Source organism: Rhineura floridana, chromosome 5 (genome assembly GCF_030035675.1).
Source record: "Rhineura floridana isolate rRhiFlo1 chromosome 5, rRhiFlo1.hap2, whole genome shotgun sequence".
Classification (NCBI taxonomy): Eukaryota; Metazoa; Chordata; class Lepidosauria; order Squamata; family Rhineuridae; genus Rhineura; species Rhineura floridana.
In genome coordinates, this window is record NC_084484.1 from 153662708 (window position 1) to 153682615 (window position 19908).

A 19908-nucleotide genomic window follows, 5' to 3' on the forward strand; every position below is an offset into this window, starting at 1 on the left:
ACCCACCCACCAAAATTTGAACCAAAGCTGTCCCTGGCCACATCCACACCAGGCCTTTATTTCACTTTGAACAGTCATGGCTTCTCTCAAAGAATCCTGGGAAGTGTAGTTAGAGAAGGGTGCTGAGAGTTGCTAGGAGACGCTCTGTTCCCCTCACAGACCTTCAATCAGACTGGCTGACTGTTTAACCAGTCTGGCCGCTGGAGCTCTGTCAGTGGAATAGGAGTCTCCTCTCAGCACCCATCACAAACTACACTTCCCAGGATTCTTTGAGGGAAGCGAAATCAAAGTCTGGTGTGCATGTGGCCCCGATTAGCCAAGCCCAGCAGCTGTGAGTCTGGCTTTTAGAACTCTGACAGTTGGTTCTTACTGAGCATGCCTGACGTTATGATTGGGTTCAAGCCAAAATTTATTAAATTAATTAAAAATCAGCCAGGCATTAACTTTTAAACTGCAGAAGATGAAGGTCAGAGTATGGGGCAAGGTCAGTATTAGGATTACAGGTATTCTGTGAATATGGGTGATTTTTAATGAATTTCAACAGATTATGAGAACTCTGAGAGAAAAAAGTCCAAAAGGGCTCTGGGTTTTTTTCCTCTTTTTAGACTTTGTACTCTCAATTCTCTCTGACTGTTTTCTGTATCGCCATGAAAATTGACAGGGTTGTTAAGCAAGCGTTGCTGAGTTCAGAACTATAAGTTTTGTAAGGTTTTGTTTTGAAATGAGCTTATGGGAAGCAGAATGGCGTGGGGGGTTTATTTTCATTTAACATTGTGGAATGTGAAAAATTGATGTTGGCTATAGTATACAGCCACTCTTGTGGCTGTATAATCGTAGTTCCTACTCTAGTTCTACTATGCTAACTTCCTTTCATGTGTTTCCTCCAATGCCCCCACTGCCATTCCTATCTAGAAATTCCCCTAAAATGATGTCAGTGCATGCTAATAGGTAGAGGCTTCATACAGTATTTCTTTTTCTTAATGTGTGGAAGATTTAGTGGAGAAATTAATTTTTGGTTCCTTCTTCATACAGGTGCGCTTACCTGTCAAATGGATGTCTCCGGAAAGCTTATTTGAAGGGATCTATACAATTAAGAGTGATGTCTGGTCTTTTGGAATCTTACTGTGGGAAATTTTCTCTCTTGGTATGTTCTGGATTATGTTGCCTAGTTCAGGAATAAATGGATCCGCCACTGGGGATGGGGTAGAAATATGATTCAGTTTGATTGCATTTTCAAGGCCAACCTACCTAATTTGCACTCGCCAAAACCATCCATCCTTCAAAATACGCAATTCTCCAAATTTTGCTAAGCAGTTCTCTGTACTGGCAATGTGAATAAAAATGCATAAAAATGTAAAGAGTGCAGAAAAATGCATATATTAGGGCAGCCTTTCCCAACTAGTGGGCCACCAGATGTTGTTGGACCACAATTCCCATCTTTCCTGACCATTGGCAATGCTGGCTGAGGCTGATGGGAGTTGTGGTCCAACAACATCTGGTGGCCCACTGGTTGTGAAAGGCTGTATTAGGGGAAAATAGCATGCAAAATACATTTTATTGGGGGAAATTGCTTTGTACAGATTTGTATGTTAGGCAAAATTGCATTTTAACAAGTGTATATTAAGAGAAAATTGCACTAGAATTCTGATGAATTTTCATGAGAACTTTTTTTAAAAAAATGCAAACTGATCTGCAGATATGGAGAACTGAATTTAAGATTGGAAAAATGAGAAACTGAGAGAAACCAAAACGGGCAAATTTGCCCATCCCTACCTGCAACAAAACGCTGTAGTATATTTCCAGCTAGGGTTGCCAGGCTCAGGGCTTGAGTCTGATCCTGTATCTTTAGGAGAAGAGAAAGTCAGCCAAGTGCAGGTGTTCTGGCAACACTGTAATAGGAAAAACCACAAGGTGGAATTCTCCATTCCACCTGCACAACTTTTAAAGATACAGAAGACCTCTTGGTTGCCAGGCCCAGCCTCTAAGAGGTCTTTTGTATCTTTAAAAGCTGTGCAGGGGGAAGGGAGAATTCCACCGTGTGGTTTTTCCCATTACAGGGTTGCAAGAACACCTGCACTTGGCTGACTTTCTCTTCTCTTAAAGATACAGCATCAGTCTCAGGGATTGAACCTGGCAACCCTATTTTCAGCCCCTGTTCACAGCTCCAGCCAGCCTGGAGGTCTAGCCTTGTACTGGGGCTAGCAGGAGTGGGTGGGTTCAGAAGTGAAGAAAGGGGAAAGGACACTGTTTGCCTTCCTCCATCCCTCTGGGAACCTTCCCCATTAGTGCAGGAGGGAGAGTTTTTCCAAGCTCATTGTGCGCACACACCTCAATACTGTAAGGCCCCATCTGTAGTGAAATATGTCTTTAGGTTAGATGCACAGCAAAGAAAGAGTTAGCTTTCTCTAGAGGATATTACACACCCTAGGGGGAGCTAGACTGATTTGGTTACTGGAGTTATTCAGTGTTGTGTGTCCTGGATGAGGCCTAGCACAGAACAAGCTCAGATGTTTTACTGTTTAAGAATTATTTAAATAAAGAACCTTTATTTCATCCTCGGTCTCATCTTGATCAATATAACACCATCTGCACTATACCTTTAAAGCAGTATTACACCACTTTAAACAGTCATGGCTTCCCCCAAATAATCTTGGGAACTGTCATTTGTAAAGGGTGCTGAGAGGAGATCCTTATTCCCCTTACAGAGCTACAATTCTCAGAGTGCTTTAACAGTTAATCCCTCTTCCCGGAGAACTCTGAGAATTGTAGCTTCTTGAGGAAATAGGGAGCCTCCTAACAACTCTCAGTGTCCTTAGCAGACTAAAGTTTCCAGAATTCCTTGGGGGAAGGCATGATTGTTTAAAGTGGTATGATACTGCTTGAAATATATAGTGTAGATCAGGCCTAAATCAGCCTTCACCAAACTGGTCCCCTTCAAATATTTTGGACTATAGCTCCCATCATCCCTAGCAAGCACAACTGTGCTGATGGGAGCTGTAGTCCAAAACATCTGCAAGGCACCAGGTTAGGAAAGGCTGTGTAAACTGTCAGAGGCCAGTTCCATCTCGCCCACATTTTCCTTTTCTTTTTTTAAGATATTCAGCAGCCTTGAATGATGCTTATTTTGTAGGTCTTTGTCAGGCCATCCCCTCCCTTCATTTTCTTTCCTTTTAAATTAAAAACTAACATTTTTCTGCGTATCTGGGGAGTCACCCAAGTATGCAGAAATCTGAACATTGTCTGCCCTGCTTCAACACCCAGCTGATTTGCACAGGATCATTCACATCCACACCATTTATTTGAAGCACATTTATACCACTAGTCATGGGAACTTTAGTGTACCCACCATAGAGCTACAGTTCCCAGAACCCTTAATAAACTACAGTTCCTGGGATTCTTTGGGGAAAGCCATACGCTTTGAATGTATGGTGTGGAAAAACTCTAAGAAAAAGAGTTATGGAAGGTTGTTTTTCAATGTCCAATTTTTCATGGTTCATTCCTTACTTCTCCTATCTTTTCTTCAGGTGTCAATCCTTACCCTGGAATCCAAGTTGATGCAAACTTCTACAAGCTTATTCAAAGTGGATTTAAAATGGACTGTCCATTTTATGCTACGGAAGAAATGTAAGCATGGGGTATGAATACTGAGCTAGTGCGTGTGTGTGTGGACATGGTACATTTACCCTCTCCATCTTCTTCATGCTTCTAATACATTATTCTTCAAGGCTACCTAGATCTATGATCAGCTCACTAGTTCCACATGCTGGCTACCGTTAGAAACAATTAAATAGGTTTATGTGTTGCCTATGCAAGTCAAGAGCACAAATCTCTGGGCAAGGGGTGAAGGTGACTGACCTGTGTTGAACGTTCTGAGGGGGGAAAGACCCCCAATCTGCTTTCCAAGAGTCCTCTCCCAGCTTGTAATGTTGGCACATGTGTGCTGCTGATGCTGTGGAGGTCATCACTGTGCCTGATTTCTTGCTCCTTGTGAATTGCAGTCCCAATCACCAGCCGCGGTGGAGAGCTGCTTAGAACTTAAAGCAACACACCCAGGAGTCACACAAATGTTTGCAAGCTACAACTATTTATTTATTTAGTCCATTTATATACCGCTTATATTTAAATAAAACTTTAAGCAGTGTACAACAAATCCAAACATCTTAAAACAACTACTACAAAAACCAATAACACATCCTCTTTAGTATCAACGTAATATAAACATTGCATATCAAACTAAGTACAAGAAATACAAGAAAAAATCTTAATATGCATAATAGACTAAACAGAATATTCCCTATGTTTCCAGGAAAAACAAACATGCTAAAACAAGCTTATTTTAAAGCATAATCGATTAAACAAATTGGATTTCTTAATCACAATATAAAAAAGCAAAACGATTAAAACAGCCAGCCCCCATTATATCACAATTTTGTCTTACTACCATTGGGAAAAGGGAAAAAACATTTAATTTACTCAACACACCCTTACAAAATCAGCACATTCATATTTAAACATATCAGCATTCTAAACCAACACACTCACACTTACCTCAAATTACACTCTACAAGCACTCACATAATTCAACCACACATCCTAAAAACAGCATACTCACATGTACACCCATGACAACCACTCAAATCTACATACAGCCAAATAATACACACACATATTCTAAGTACTACATTCATACCAAACCCTCATACCAAGCATTCCCCCTTGTCTCTCACTCAAGGGGGCAGAAACGATGCCCACCAGGCTCTCACCCTGGGGGAATAGAAACCACTTCTTCCAATATAGTAGACGGTGACACTTCCTTATCTCTCAACTGAGGAATAAAAGGTAGGTCACATCCACACCATAGATTTAAGGCACCCTTAAAGCACATGGCTTCTCCCAAGGAATCCTGAGAACTGCAGTTTGTTAAGGTGCTCGGAATTGTAGCTCTGTGAGGGGTAAACTTCCCAAGATTCTTTGGGGAGAAGCCATGTGCTTTAAATGTGCTTTCAGTGGATGGTGTGGATGTGACCATAGATGCTCCAGATAACTACCACAAGATTCTTTTCTGGTTTTGACTCGGATAGAAAAGATATGAGATGGTCAAACATGTTTACTACTTATATGGTGGAGACATTAAGGCAGATGCCTTATCTTACCATTCCCATGCTTTAGAGTGCATGAGTGTAGTTGTAAGTACTTTGAATCTTGCCTGAAGTTCTTTTGATCCTAGGATCTTTTAAAGGCCCATACATCCTGTATTATGTGACACATGTACATCTCAATTGCCTGGCTTTCCCATGGCAAATGCTTTGCGAAATGGTTCCATAGTTCTCTTCCTCCGGTTTTGTTGTTGTCTTTACAGATATTTAGTACTGTGTTCCTGCTGGGCTCTGGACTCCAGAAAAAGACCATCCTTTTCGCAGCTGCTTTCCCTTCTGGCATGCCAGCTGGCTGAGGCAGAAGGAGCAGTAAGTAAGAATTGCAAACGAGAACATTATGCTTTCTCTTTATTTTGCATTTTAAAAAATCTATTCATAGCCCCCATGGCCAGGGATTGTGAATGATGTCCCCCACTGCTGACTCTGCTCTTCAGACAGAACTGTTTGCTTTCCTCCAGGGAGAACTCCAGTATGCTATAATGATTCTGGCGTTCTTCCCAGCTGCTCAGAGAGAACACAGCATTTTTGGTAGATATATCATTGAGTGTTTCCATGAGCGTGCCGCATAAATGTGAGACTTCAGCACAGGTGTGGGGAACTTCAGGCCTGGGGGCCAAATACGGCCCTCCAGTCCTCTCTGTCTGGCCCCGAGGATGCTCTGTAGTCCATGTCTCCTCCCCACACACCCCACTCGCCCTGCTTTGTATCCTCCTTGAGGGCTTTTGCCTGGCTGGAATGTGTCCATGAACTGTGATTGTGCCTCTTGCTGGCCTGGTTGGAGAGGTGGATGGTGTAGAAACCTCTGGATTTTGTGTCATTGGAAAGTAACCTACAGAACAAAGGGAAGAGTCACATCTGTTGCTCCATTCACTTTCTGTCTTTGGCTGCACACACCCACCACCACCATGTGCCCCCCCCTGAAGGTTGCCCATGAGGGAATGTGGCCCTCAGGCTTGAATAGGTTCTCCACTCTTGCCCTGGCCTAGTTAGTCAAGCACACTTAGAATCCCCATTCAGATCTTCCTGCTCAACCTAGGAAGGTCAGGGGGACAGGCCGGGAGAGGGACATTGAGGGTGGAGCCAGCATGTGTAGCTTGGTGCTCTCTTCACATGTTGTTTATACACGAGTTTTACCTCTTGTTTATCCTACCAATATGTAGGTGAAATAGTACAAGCAACAAAATTTGTAAACCATTGTGGATACCAGAAAGTATTGTGCTGAATGAATGAATGAATGATGACAACAATTATTTCTACATCTTATGTTCCCATCCTAAAATATAGGCATGTCAAACTGGGAAGAGTTTGATCTCAGAACACGTTTCCAGTCCAAAGCACAGTTCACATGGGATAAGAGAAGCTGAACCACTTCACCATTCCAACTCTGGATGCAGATACTGAAAGGGAGAAATAAGACCAATTGGTTATTTTATATGAAAAGGCATATAAGCTGAAAATCGAAAGAGGAGAGGTTTTTTTGCCTCCCATAAAAGGGATCAGATTTGCTGCTACTGCCACTGAATTTCTCATGCTCATTTCCATGATCCTTTTGCTTTTGAAATGAAACTTGCCAGAAGTCTCCCTTTTCAGGATTCTGAGGGCACACATTTCACAAGTGTCATTTTCAACCTGTGTTTTGCTGGTGTATCTGCAACCTCCAGGTGGTAGTGTTAGGAAAGGAAACTTCCTTTCAAAAGGGTCACTGGTAATTAAACATTCCAGTTACTGTTTGCATGTAAAGCAGACACAAAGCATTAAAATTAATTGTAACCAAAGCATCCAGACATAATGGCATTGTCTTAATAGTTGCTGTGCTGATAATTCAGAAATGCTTTGATTGAGACATCCAGACCACTGCACCAGCAGCACATTGCTAGCAGTCATGTTACACCAGCATTGTTGTAGACAGATGCATTGGTGTATGCCAGGGGTTGCCAACATTTTCAGGCCCAGGGGCGCATTTGGATTTTTCAGTGAGTGCCATGGGCCACACCCACTCTGGTCCCTTCTCTCCCTTCTTCCCAGGATCATCCCCAGCATCATCCCCACTGCATACTAGGGATGGGGGGAGAAATTCAATTCAGCAAATTAAAGGCAACTTTGCCTAATTTGCACTTTCCAAAACAATATATAAACTGAAACACAATCCTTCAAAATTTGCATTTCTGTGAATTTTGCAGTGCAGTACTCCAGCCAAGTAATGTCTACAAAAATGCATATACTAGGGTAAAGCGTACATTAAAATGTGTACATAAATTAAAATAGCATACAAAAATGCATTATATAAGGGGAAATTGCTTTACAAAAATGTGTATATTAGGCAAAAGTACATAAAAGATGTGTACATTAGGAGAAATTCATATTACAATGCTGCTGAATTATGAGGACTTTTTTTTTAAAAAAAAAAGAGAAGTAAACTGATGTAGAAATGTGGAGAACTGAAAAATGAGAAAGGGAAAGAAACCAAAATTGACTTATTTGACCATCCCACCCCAGACACACAGAAAGAGAAAGCGTGCACCCACACACTGCGCTTTCCCAAGTCATCTGGGTAAGTAAAAGTCAAATGCAGTAGAATTCATATGAACCCTGAAAAGCACATAGAATTGAAAGAGGAAGTAGGAAACTTCCTTCTTCAGCTCTATGTCAGTTTTTCTCAAGGAAGAAAAAGGTAATCGCCCTCACCAGCTAATGACCAAGGGTGTGTGTGTGTGTGTGAGAGAGAGAGAGCGCTCAAAGGCTTCATGACTGCCAGGGGAAGGCCACAAGAGCACCACTACGCCCACAGGCCTGGTGACCCCTGGTGACCCCTACTGTATGTGTTTAGGGCAACAGTGGTGTTTGGTAAATGATATGTGGAGCAGATTACAGGCTACACACTGCTTTTAAACTAGTTCATTGGCGAAGATTATTATCAAGGATGGTGTATCGGGCTGCTGGAGTAAACAAAGTCCTTTTTATCTTCCCAGTGAAGTGGATAAAATCCAGGACAGCAGTATGTGGAAAGCAATGCAAGAACTTGGCAAGTTAGACTAGGGAGGTTTGGTAGAAATTGCTTGCTGCAGGCAACCAAATCCTAATTTGTTTCCCAATATTAGATCTAAAATCATTTTGTTCCCCAAAATTATCAACAATGTGAATTTTGGACTTCCAATATCCTTTCAGTATTAAAATATTTGCTGCTTATTTGCTGCATATTTGACATCGGTATTATTTGATATTTTATATTTGACTATTGATATATGACGATATTTGATAGCTGACATACATCTGCATTTAGTGTTTGATAACATTTCATAGTTGACATGGGACCGTATTTAACATGTGGCATTGAGCAGTTTTATGAAAATGGAAATGGACTGCCTTCAAGTCGATTCTGACTTATGGTGACCCTATGAATAGGGTTTTCATGGTAAGCGGTATTCAGAGGGGGTTTACCATTGCCTTCCTCTGAGGCTGAGAGGCAATGCCTGGCCCAGGGACACCCAGTGAGCTTCATGGCTATGTGGGGATTTGAACCCTGGTCTCCCAGGATGTAGTCCAACACTCTAACCACTATGCCACACTGGCTCTTGGAGCAGTTTTATAGCATTTCATAATTGATGACTGCCAAAATCAAAACAATCACAAAATGCCAACAAGTCTAAAGCACTCAAATTTTAGATTTTATTTTTTAGGGGAAATGTCACACTTGGATTTCAAATTTAACATTTTAGTAAATTTTAAGTGTGGGTGAATTTTAATTTCATTTGTACTCATGATCATTATTGGGGCTGGAATGCAAAATTATGAATGTAATGCTTCTTTTTACCCTCTAGATGATATAATGTCAAGGTTGCTGCTGGATAGCTTGGCAAGTCTACCAATGTTTTTCACACCACTGGAACACAGCATACATACTGGTCTCAGTATCTCCAGTGGCTGAGTGATAAACTACATGCTACATCAACCATGTCATTTGTGCCAGAGTGCATGATTTTTCTTGCAGAAATAGCCAGCTCAGGGGCCTGGTTGGGATGCTAACATGAGGATACTAGGGCTTTAGCGTTTTGCCCCTCACTGTGATCTGGATTCAGCCTGCCAAAAAGAAAAAAGGAATCCTCCCCCAAGTCCCCCTACATCCCATGTTATGGTCCCAGTCCAGATTGGGGCCACCACACTGGCTATTTGGATAAGAAAAAATCTGTCTCAAGGGCAAATAACATGATAGTTTTGCTCCTGGTTCACCTGGTTGCTACAATTTCCTATACAGAGTGCAAATTAGCATCCTCATCTTCATAGGATGCTGCAAGAATACAAACAGTTCTTTGCAAGTGTTTGAGTAGAGGCTTCCCCTGTAACGCCTTTGTTGATGCGCTTCACCTTATTAACATCACTGGCTGTTTGAGTTTCATGTGATCAAGATGATAGGACTGCTTTCTTCATATATTTTGTGTGACTTGGCATTATGCCATGGAGAGAGAAAAAAGTTTAATTCTCATCAGGGTTGCTTATACCCAAATGACATGGGCACAGCAATTATACCATATTGGGGAGGGGAGAGTCCATGATGGAGGAGCTGCCATATCCAAGCCAAAATTGTGCCAGCCATGGCAGAAGATGGGTAGAGGGCAGATCTCCCCTGGATAATTCCAATAAACTCCCATTGGTTCTCATTGGAGGGAAATTCTCTAAGCCAGAATTAGAGCATGGTTTTGTTGCCACTATGGGGGCATACCAGGGAAATAAGGAGACTTTGGATCCTGTGGATCAAAGCCCTCCCTTGCTCTTCCTCCATCATGCCTCTTTTCCCTCTTTTGTGCCATCAAAGTACTGACAGAGAAGGGATAGCTGCAGAAGTTTCCATGGAGGGCATCTCAGGGCAGGCCTCCCTCTCTGCCTGTGGACCTCTTTTTGCCCATGGAGGGGAGATCTGCTGTATCCCATGGCCTCCTGGGACATTAAAGCCTTACAGCAGGGATGGGGAACCTGTGGCCTTCCATATGCTGTTAGACTACAACTCCCATCAGCTCCAACCAGCATGCTAATTGGCCTGGGATGGTGGCAGTTGTAGTCCAACATCTTCCCCATCCTTGGTTTAAAGCCCTTTAGGTCTGTTCCATCCTTACTTTAACTTAGTAATCATATCATGATGCCTTTTAGGTTTTTTTGATCTTATATAGCTCTGTAGTTAAAACTGCAATTTTAACATACATTGCTGCTGCTTCATGCTAACGCTGTCCTGACAACGAATAATTATTATTTTTCTAATATGCATTTTTATATATTGTGAGTTGTATTATTTTATTGCATACATTGTATGGAAAAGCAGTATTCAGTTTTCTTAATAAATAAATAGTCCTTAAATTGTACTCTTTAATCAGCAGGTAGCCATGCTTTCTACTACCAAATTAAACGTCTGCTGAATATCTGAAATAAATATGTATTTTTTTCCAATGTGTTTTGTTACTTCTAGATATGATTCACGTCTTTGAAAAGCAGTTGGAGGAATGAAAAACTGCAGTGGTCATTGGAAGAGATTAAGGCATTTGGGGCTAGCTCATGTATCCAGAAATTATACTAGAGATGGACAAACTAAAACCAGAGATTGTACTAGGGATAAATAAACTCCCCCATTTCTGGTCTCGAAATTATCTCCCAGATTATTTCCAGATAGGAAGCTGCCATAAATCAAATTAGACTATTGGTCCATATAGCTCAGTATTGTCTGCACTGACTGGCAGCAAATCTGCAGGGTTTCAGACAGGGAGTCTTTCTCAGCCCCACATGGAGATGCCAGAGATTGAACTCGGCATCTTTTCCATGCCAAGCATGTGCTCAACCACTGCTGAGCTGTAGCTCTTCAACCCTACAGATCACTAAACCTGGGTCAAGGCCCAAATTGCTAGTATATGGAATAAAGCTGTAACTGACCTAATGTTGGTCAGTGGTGCTACTAGGACAAGAAGTTGGAGCAGAGGTGGAGAGCCCCACCCAGCAGGTACCCCCACAGCACAGCTTTATTCCTTACTAAAGTATTTTACTTTAAGTAACGTAATACATATTACCATATCAAAAGAGGGTCTTCATGTGATCATTAAGTCCAGAGTCTAAAATCCCTAACTGGACCACTGATTGAGCTGCAGCATAGAAGACAAAGAAAATATCACTGGACTCCAGATTCAAAAATCTCCTGCCAAAATCCAGCCAATTCAAAATTTCAGAGACATCTCTAGATACCAGTGATTATTTTGTGGCTTACCTCTCCCTATATCACAGATATCCATAAATAAATTGGGAAGTTAGTGAATGGAAAGTTAAGATAAAAAACACAGCTGATAACAGATTTTTCCTCTTTCATCCATCCTGTGTGATGCACCCATTACAGCACATTAGATTTTCCAGGATATACTCATCATGATGCAATCATTCTTAAAAGTGTTATTACTTTTTCATCAAGAAATTAAAATGAAGTTTCTTTAGAGTGAGCATTCCAGTGTTAAATGGGACCCTTCGGTATACAAGCACAATTAGACGGCTTCTTCTTCAAATATTAACACACACACACACACACAGAGTTTTCTTAATATCCAAGATGTTTCTTAAACATTCTAGAACTGTTGGACTATGTGCTGATTTAAGAGTTTCTAGCCAAAGCAATCTGTACTAAGTAAATTGTGTATGAAGACTTTAAGGGAAGAGGAATAATTTTTTAAAAATAATGCAATAGTGGTCAGGGAAATCCCTGGGTCAACAGGTAGGTTTTTAGCTATTGGCATAAACAAAGTCAGTGCCCACCTGATCAAACAGGAGATAATTCCACATGGTAAGAGCCACCATGGAGAAAGCCCTGTTCTGCACCACCTGCAGATGAACAGTTATAGCTGTATAGGAGAGTCAGTATAGTCCCCCCCCCCATTGTTCAACTAGAGGTCACATCAGCCTAGCTAGCATGGCGGGTAGTCAGAAGTGACAGGAGTTGTAGTCCAGCAATATCAGGAGTTGGCTGGCCTGGATCTACAGGCTGATCTATATACTTCTGATCCACCCTGGTATGGCTACAAGAACTTCTCCCTCAGATTGCAGAAACTTGAACGGCCTATACAGGAGAAGGTACTCTCTTACCTAACTTGGTCCTGTGCTGTTTAAGGTCTTATAAACCAGAACACCTTGAACTTGGCTGACAGCCTGTGTGCCTCACTGATTGCTGGATCGATTGTTTTGCTTGTTTTAATTGTATCTTATGGGTTATTGTGCTTTTAATCATTGCAAGCCACATTGAGATCACCTGTGGTAAAAGGTAGGATACACAGTCTACCAATATAAATCCCCACACACACACCCCAAAAGGTTTCTGAGAAAAAGTGCTTGGAGGAAAATCAGGAGTGGGTTTGCGGGTTAAAGGAATACTGAGCTCAGTTCTGGCACTGGTCACAAATTCCTGAGCTCAGCATATGCTCAAAAGCATCTGCTCCTTAGCACCCAGTTGTCTGCTTGAGCACTATTTTGTCCCAGGCTCCAGTTGCTGGACACCAGCGTTCTAGTAAAGAAACTAGGAAGACCATCACAGCCTAAAACCCACCCCTCACTGTTTTATGTGACTTGGCCCCTTTGTGCTTTCTGTCCCCGTGGCCTAGCAGAAGCACGGGGCAAAAGGTCTCTTTAACCCAGGAAAATATTGCCCTCCAGATGTTGTTGGACTCCAATTCCCATCAGCCCCAGCCAGCATAGCCAATTATCAAGGATGATGGGAGGTGTAGTCCAGCAACATGTGACTAAGCCACAGATTCTCCAACCCTGCTTCAACCCATCCTCTTTAGGTATGTACAGCAGCAGAGGGGCAGTCACAGTTCTCCCCCAAAAGCATCTTGGCTGGCTGAATCACACCACTGATGAGCTGCAGTGAAATTATAAACCACCCCTCTCTTGATTTGACCCTGCCACTAGGTAGGAGAATTGAATATTCTGCATTTGGTTTTCAAACACTAGGTGGTGCTGTAAGCTCATATTTTTTGTTGTAGAGAGTATTTTTGGAGGAAGGTGCAAAACAAACATTCTTGTATCTGTTTGCTTTCCAAGGAGACCTGAACTGATCTGGGTGGAGGTGGGAGATTCTGAAGCAAAATCTGCTAACTCAAATTTGCTTTCAGAAATGCAAATTCTATTTTCTTAATTCAGTTGTTTTCAGTATTTCCAGTTATGGATGCTACATGAAATCCTGCCAGACTGACTTTTTGTGTTTGAAATTGTCCTTCAGTTCTAATCCCAAACTGTAGGTAAAATGTCAACACATGACGACATTCCACTCATTTTTCTTGCAGCTTCCTGCTCTTCTATTTCTGCAGGCCTACATTAAAATATGGGACTACAGCTAACAGGAGAGGAGGGCCTAGGTAGTTATGTACCACATATTGTCACACACACACACAAAATCATTAAAGTGATCAAACATATTTTCTAAAAGTAACAAGCGTATTCAAATTAAATTTCAAAACTGCAAACAAAAGTAATACACTGCACTAATTTTTTTAAATTTGGCAGTCGCAGAGTCATGAATAATGTCATTCCTTCAAGGAGCTCAAGCGGGTGCACATACATGGATATCCTGACCCCTCTACCCTCACAACAACAACCCTGTAAGGCTGAGAGTGAGTGACTTGCTGAAGGCCACCCACTGAGCTTTGTGGTTGAGGTGGGAAACTGATGGCCTAAAAAAAGTGACAGCCTAAGACTATAACTTTATTAGCCTAATTGTTAACTCAGCCCTGTCTACAAGATCCAAAGAACTGCACGACTTTTAAAAATATTTAAATGGTATTAACCAAATGCACTAAGAGAGAGAGAGAGTAGCAATCTTTGGCTTCACATCGCATGCAAAGGTTTGGGGGTGGGAAAGGGACTGTTGCTTCCAGAAGCTCTGATAACTTAAGGGTAAAGTTCCCTATTTGTATAAAAGTAGGTGGCACATGAAAGGAGGCGGGGGAGGGAGAAGATTGGTCATGCTCATACTAAAGACAATGCCTGGGGCTCATAAGTGGCTATGCAATTTGTTTTTCTTAAAACATTTTCTTTTAGATTTCCCTTTTAAGAGGTGTCCCACAGAAGCTCACAAACTCCTCTTTAAATTCCAAGTTGAAAATAGTGCATATACTCTGCATCTTTAAGAACATAAGAACATAAGAAGAGCCTGCTGGATCAGGCCAGTGGCCCATCTAGTCCAGCATCCTGTTCTCACAGTGGCCAACCAGGTGCCTGGGGGAAGCCCGCAAGCAGGACCCGAGTGCAAGAACACTCTCCCCTCCTGAGGCTTCCGGCAACTGGTTTTCAGAAGCATGCTGCCTCTGACTAGGGTGGCAGAGCACAGCCATCACGGCTAGTAGCCATTGATAGCCCTGTCCTCCATGAATTTGTCTAATCTTCTTTTAAAGCCGTCCAAGCTGGTGGCCATTACTGCATCTTGTGGGAGCAAATTCCATAGTTTAACTATGCCTCTGAATAGCTCTCATGTCAAATCTATGATCTTTAAAGACAAGATTTAAACAGCAGCTTGAAGGTTCTATTAACGGACACTTTCTGATCAAGACACTCAAGGAAAAAATTGATGTACTCATGGAACAGGCAGACATGTTTTGTTGGATCTTGTCCAATGCGTTTGTTGGTGTTTTTTTGCCATAGATTTCAATGTTCAGGTTTAGTTACTCCTCCTAATAACCCATTGCTTAGTTGTAAAACACTGGTTTATGTTTTCTTCAGCAACCAAAAATGCAATAAAGAAGCTAGGAGAAAAGGATATTTCAGCTCTTAGATGACTATGTAGAGTTAATCTGAGGCCACATTCACACAAGACACTTATTCTACTATTATTCCAATTTAAACCATAATGGTTTCCCTCCCAAAGAAGCCTGGGAAGTGTAGTTTGTGAAGGGTGCTGAAAGTTGTCAGGAGACTCCTATTCCCCTCCTAGAGCTACAGTTTGCAGAGTTCTCTGGGAAGAGGAAACGATGGTTAACCCACTCTGACAATTGTAACTCTGTGAGGAGAATCAGAGTCTCCTAAAGCACCCTTCACAAACTATGTTTCTCAGGAACCTTTAGGGGAAACTGTTTAAAATGGAATAATAGTGAAATAAATGTATAGTGTGAAGGTGGTCTGAGTAGGTGTAGCTAATCCAGAGGAGGAACTGAATATTATGTACTCTGCTGGACAGAGTGTCAGATTTTAACCTGGGTTCAAATCCCAGTTTAGTGCTGGATTCATTGAGTGAGCCTCTGGCAAGCTTTACTTTCTTACAGTGCAATCCTATGTGTGTCTTTTCAGAAGTAAATCCTACTGCATTCAGTGGGACTTAAGGAATGAGTGGACAGAATTGTAGTTTTAGTGTTATCCCATATAGATCTACTCAGAGGTAAACCCCACTGGGTTCAATGGAACTTAATCCCAGGTAAGTATGTATAGAACACAGCCTAATAAAATGGTTGAAAGGCATGAGTTACCACTTATTATAAATACAATATATTTGCAACTGAATATTCAGTGCTACAAATAAGTTTCACTTTCTAGCAAGGCTTAGCCTTGCATCCATTCAATACCTTTGCCTTAGAAGGAAAATATTTTTTTCTTTGGCCTACTTTCTTGAGGGCCCCTTTATTCTCCAGGTCCAGAGGTGTACTGTGTAGTCAGCATTGTGCAATGCTTAGAGTGTTGGACTAGGACCTGGGAGACCAGGGTTCAAATTCGTACTCAGTCATGAAGCTCACTAGGTGATCTTCAGCCAGCCACTACCCTCAGCCTAACCTACCTCACAGGTTTGTAGTGAGGATCAAATAGGGAGGGTGAGACCTGTGTGTGCCACCTTGAGCTTTTTGGAGGAAAGGTGGATATAAATGAAAAAATAAACTAAAAACTAAAAAAAAAAAATAGCCCACCCCACCTGACTTACGCAGGATTTGTAGAATATGCCTAGGTTCTATTATATAGTATCTAAATAATAACCATTTGGGCACTATGTAAAAAATCAAAAGAAATTTGATTTCTTAATTAAGTGGAGAATCTATCTCAAATACACACACTTAGGCATCACCCAAAAAATGATCCAGAAACCAAACGTAGAGATTTGCATAACATTGCATATGCTAACTTGCATGTTTGTACAGATTACTAGAATTTAAATAGAAATGCAATATCTCTTCCCCTAGAGTGAAAGATGGTGGCCAGGTGAACTGTGTGCCTGCTCAGTCTGTTGTCCAAGCACAACTTCAAGGCCCCTCCCAAGGTACCTAAGGTTCTTCATCTTTAAACCAGACAACCCTTCCAACAGAGGATGCCTTCAAACAGAGAACTGCCCTCTGTAAAGCAGGACAGACACATGGTCACCCTACATAAACAAATTAACTTCTTGAAAGCAAAATGTCTATTTTTATAATGAAACGGGGGCCCGCATTCTTGGAAAATGGAAATGGACTGCCTTCAAGTCGATCCCGACTTATAACTACCCTATGAATAGGGATTTCAAGATAAGTGGTATTCAGAGGGGGTTTACCATTGCCTCCCTCTGAGGCTAGTCCTCCCCAGCTGGCTAGGGCCTGCTCAGCTTACCACAGCTGCACAAGCCAGACCCTTCCTTATCTGCAACTGCCAGCTGGGGGGCAACTAGGCTCCTTGGGACTATGCAGCTTGCCCACAGCTGCACAGGTGGCAGGGCACGTAACCCCTGAACCACTTCCTGTGGGGGTGATCTTTAGCTGGCCCTTGACACCCAGGAGACACGAGTGGGGATTTGAACTCACAGACTCTGGACTCCCAGCCAGGCTCTCCTCCCCACTGTGCTATACCAACTACTGGCTGGCATTCTTACTAACTCTCTATTAAGTTTGATAGAGTGACCAGGAAGAATAATAGTAATAAACAAATAAATAAATTTCTTTGTGAGCCTCATGTGCCCAAAATAAACTTTCTCTCTCTCTCTGGCTTTTGGCATATGCACACAAAATGAAATGGCCCACATAATCTTCTCTCAATCCAGCGTATATACATCAGGGAACCGCAGATGTTGCTGGACTACAACTCCCACCATGCCTGAGCATCGGCCATGCTGACTGAGGCCGATGGGAGTTGGAGGCCAAGAACTTATGAAGTGCCACCAGTTTCCCATCCCTGATGTATACAGTCAGCATATTCAGAAGTGTGTTGGGAATGTGGCTGCAATTCTGGCTACCACATACATTTTTGTTTGCGTCTGAAACATGCCTATGCTTGTACAACCTGTATGTGCATATGCTCATATCTATGTCTCGGTCAGGGGTTGTGCTTTTTCCAGGATCTGCCTTTTGTTGTTCTAAAGGACCCATTTACAGCTGGGTTCAGTAAGCTACAAGATTCACAATTTTCAAGAATACAGTTATGCTTTAACCACAATTATTAGTCATCCATACTACCAGAATCATACAATAGTAAAGCTGGAAGGGACCTATAAGGCCATCAAGTCCAACCTCCGGCTCAATGCAGGAATCTAACTTAAAGCATACCTGAGAGGTGTCTGTCCAGCAGCAGAATACAGTAGTCTTATGTAACATTTTGCTCTTGGAGGTCGCTGATTTTCATAATTCACCATAAGTTGTAGTCAACTTGGAGGCACATAACAACAACAAAAATGTAACATTTACTTCTCTTTGGTAAAAAAAAAATGAGGTGCTGGTTTATGATTATCATTATGATTACTATGTACAGTACTGAATTTATATCCTGCCCTTCCTCCCAAAGGAGCCCAAAGCTGCAAACATAAACAAAACAATTTAAAAAGAACAAGAAAAGCATATTAAAAACAGTTAGAAACATTCCAAAATACAATTGTAATTACCTTGATAAAAGTGTTGTGGGAGCCAGCACAAAATGGTTGCCATGGGCAGCAAATAGAGGTGACAATACCAGTGAGTATTGCTACAAAAAAGCCCTGTGTATCATCAACACATAATATCCTTACAGGCTCCAGGCTTGCTGTTAGTTTCAGCTGCAAACCTATGAAAGTTCTTGTTTCAGGGCAGGTCTCCTCTGCAGATCTATAGCACTGTATACCACTTTATCTTATGATTTGTCCTTAAAAAAATGGTAGCATGGTGATGCTGCTGAGATGTATCTGTTACAAATCCTTTTACAAAATTATAGTTCCTTGTGCCCTCTGGGAAGAGAGAAGGGTTATTGCAATCTGAAGTGGCACAGTCCTTTCTATTAATTCAGCATGGGCAGAGTTTGGAAGTAACTAGTTACAAGCAACTAATTACTTGTAATTCATTACTTTTTTGAGTAACGAGTGGATAATTCCTTTACATTTTGATTGTAATAGAACTAGGAGTAATTTTACTACTTTTGTGGAGTAATTGTAATGTTTCCAGAATTACTTTTGGGCATTACTTGGGGGGGAGCAGGGGAAGTCTTCTGCTCCTCTGATTTGTGGATGAAAATCATGTGCCTCAAACTGGGCTTCTGTGTAGTGTCGCTCTTTCCTCATGCTCTGTGGATGGGTAGGAGGCGATGAGGGAGGAAGCGGAGAGTGAGACGGGGTGGAGTGGAGAAAACAATTATTTTAAAAAATGGATAGTGGTGGTGAAGAATGGAATGGAGGGGAAAAGGATCTGGAGGTCAAGAACATGGATAAAGGAGGAGAAGGAGGCAGCAGCAGAATGGAGATAAAGAACTGTGGAGGTGAAAGATGACAACGTACGTGTGTGTGAGAGAGAGAGAATACTGTGTTTGCACTTGGCCTCCACCACCCTCTCTGGCTACTGTGCTGCATTTGCAGTATTTTAACTTTTTTGCATCTGAGGGGAAAATGTTTGCTTGAGTGAGTGTCCCTTAGTTGGTGGCAGGGCAGGGTCTGGGAGGTGGTTAAGTGAGAGAGATTATGCTGGCTGGCTGAGTGGGGGGGGTTGCACTTGGTTTGATGTGCAAAGATCTGAGTACTGGCCTCAGCCTCCCTCCCCACCACCCTAGAGACCACCGTTGCTATCTTATGAATAAAAATAATTATTCTACTACCTCTGTATGTGTTTGTTTATTTTTAATGTTGTTTTAGGCTTCTTAGATGTGCAGCAGCCAAGGCCAGCACCATGTAGGCTTTTTTTAAAAAAGCAATTGAAATGTAATTGTAGGAATTACTTTGGAGGAAAAGTAAAGCAATCAGTTACTTTCACAGCAACTGTAATTGTAATGGTAATTACTACTTTTTTGGGCCATGTAACTGTAACTGTAGTTTATTACTTTTTAAAAATAATCTTCCAAGCTCTGAGCATGGGTGGGGTCTCCAACACAGCACCCATGGGCACCATGGCATACTCAGACACATCCCTAGGTACCCACCAAGACCTCCTCCCATTTTTGTTAAAACTGAGAGTTCTTTGGCTTTTTTGTTGTCTGTTTGGGGGAGGTGTTTGCTTTTTTGTCTGTGTTTTTGTTTTTTGTTGTTTTGAGGAGGACGGGTGTTGGTGTTTGGCCTGTTGCTTGTGGTGGTGAGGGTTCTGAGCATTGCCAGTTTTTCTTCAGTGAAATGGGTGTTTCATTAGATTTCCAAATGTGCCTCCAGAGCAGAGCTTGGAAAAGTTACTTTTTTGAACTACAACTCCCATCAGCCCAATCCAGTGGCCATGCTGGCTGGGGCTGATGGGAGTTGTAGTTCAAAAAAGTAACTTTTCCAAGCTCTGCTCCAGAGCCAAAAGGGTTGGGGACCCCTGTTCAGCAACCTCATTCTGCTGCATCCTGTCAACTAGGCCTCAGCTGCTGC

General features: G+C 41.9%; 1 protein-coding gene across 4 annotated transcripts in view; it reads left to right on the plus strand.

Moving 5' to 3' along the window:
- The window catches only part of FLT3 (fms related receptor tyrosine kinase 3), a 116776-nt gene that overhangs the window by 91304 nt on the left and 5564 nt on the right, over window positions 1–19908 (plus strand). For 2 of the 4 annotated variants that reach the window (XM_061628504.1, XM_061628505.1), the window contains 4 exons: window positions 1033–1144; window positions 3525–3624; window positions 5360–5465; window positions 6441–10423. In XM_061628504.1, the coding sequence (XP_061484488.1) occupies window positions 1033–1144; window positions 3525–3624; window positions 5360–5465; window positions 6441–6557 (435 nt within the window). In that variant the 3' untranslated portion in view covers window positions 6558–10423. Of the gene's footprint in view, window positions 1–1032; window positions 1145–3524; window positions 3625–5359; window positions 5466–6440; window positions 10424–10611; window positions 10681–19908 lie in introns of those variants that run through there. The other 2 variants (XM_061628503.1, XM_061628502.1) reach the window with 2 other exon arrangements.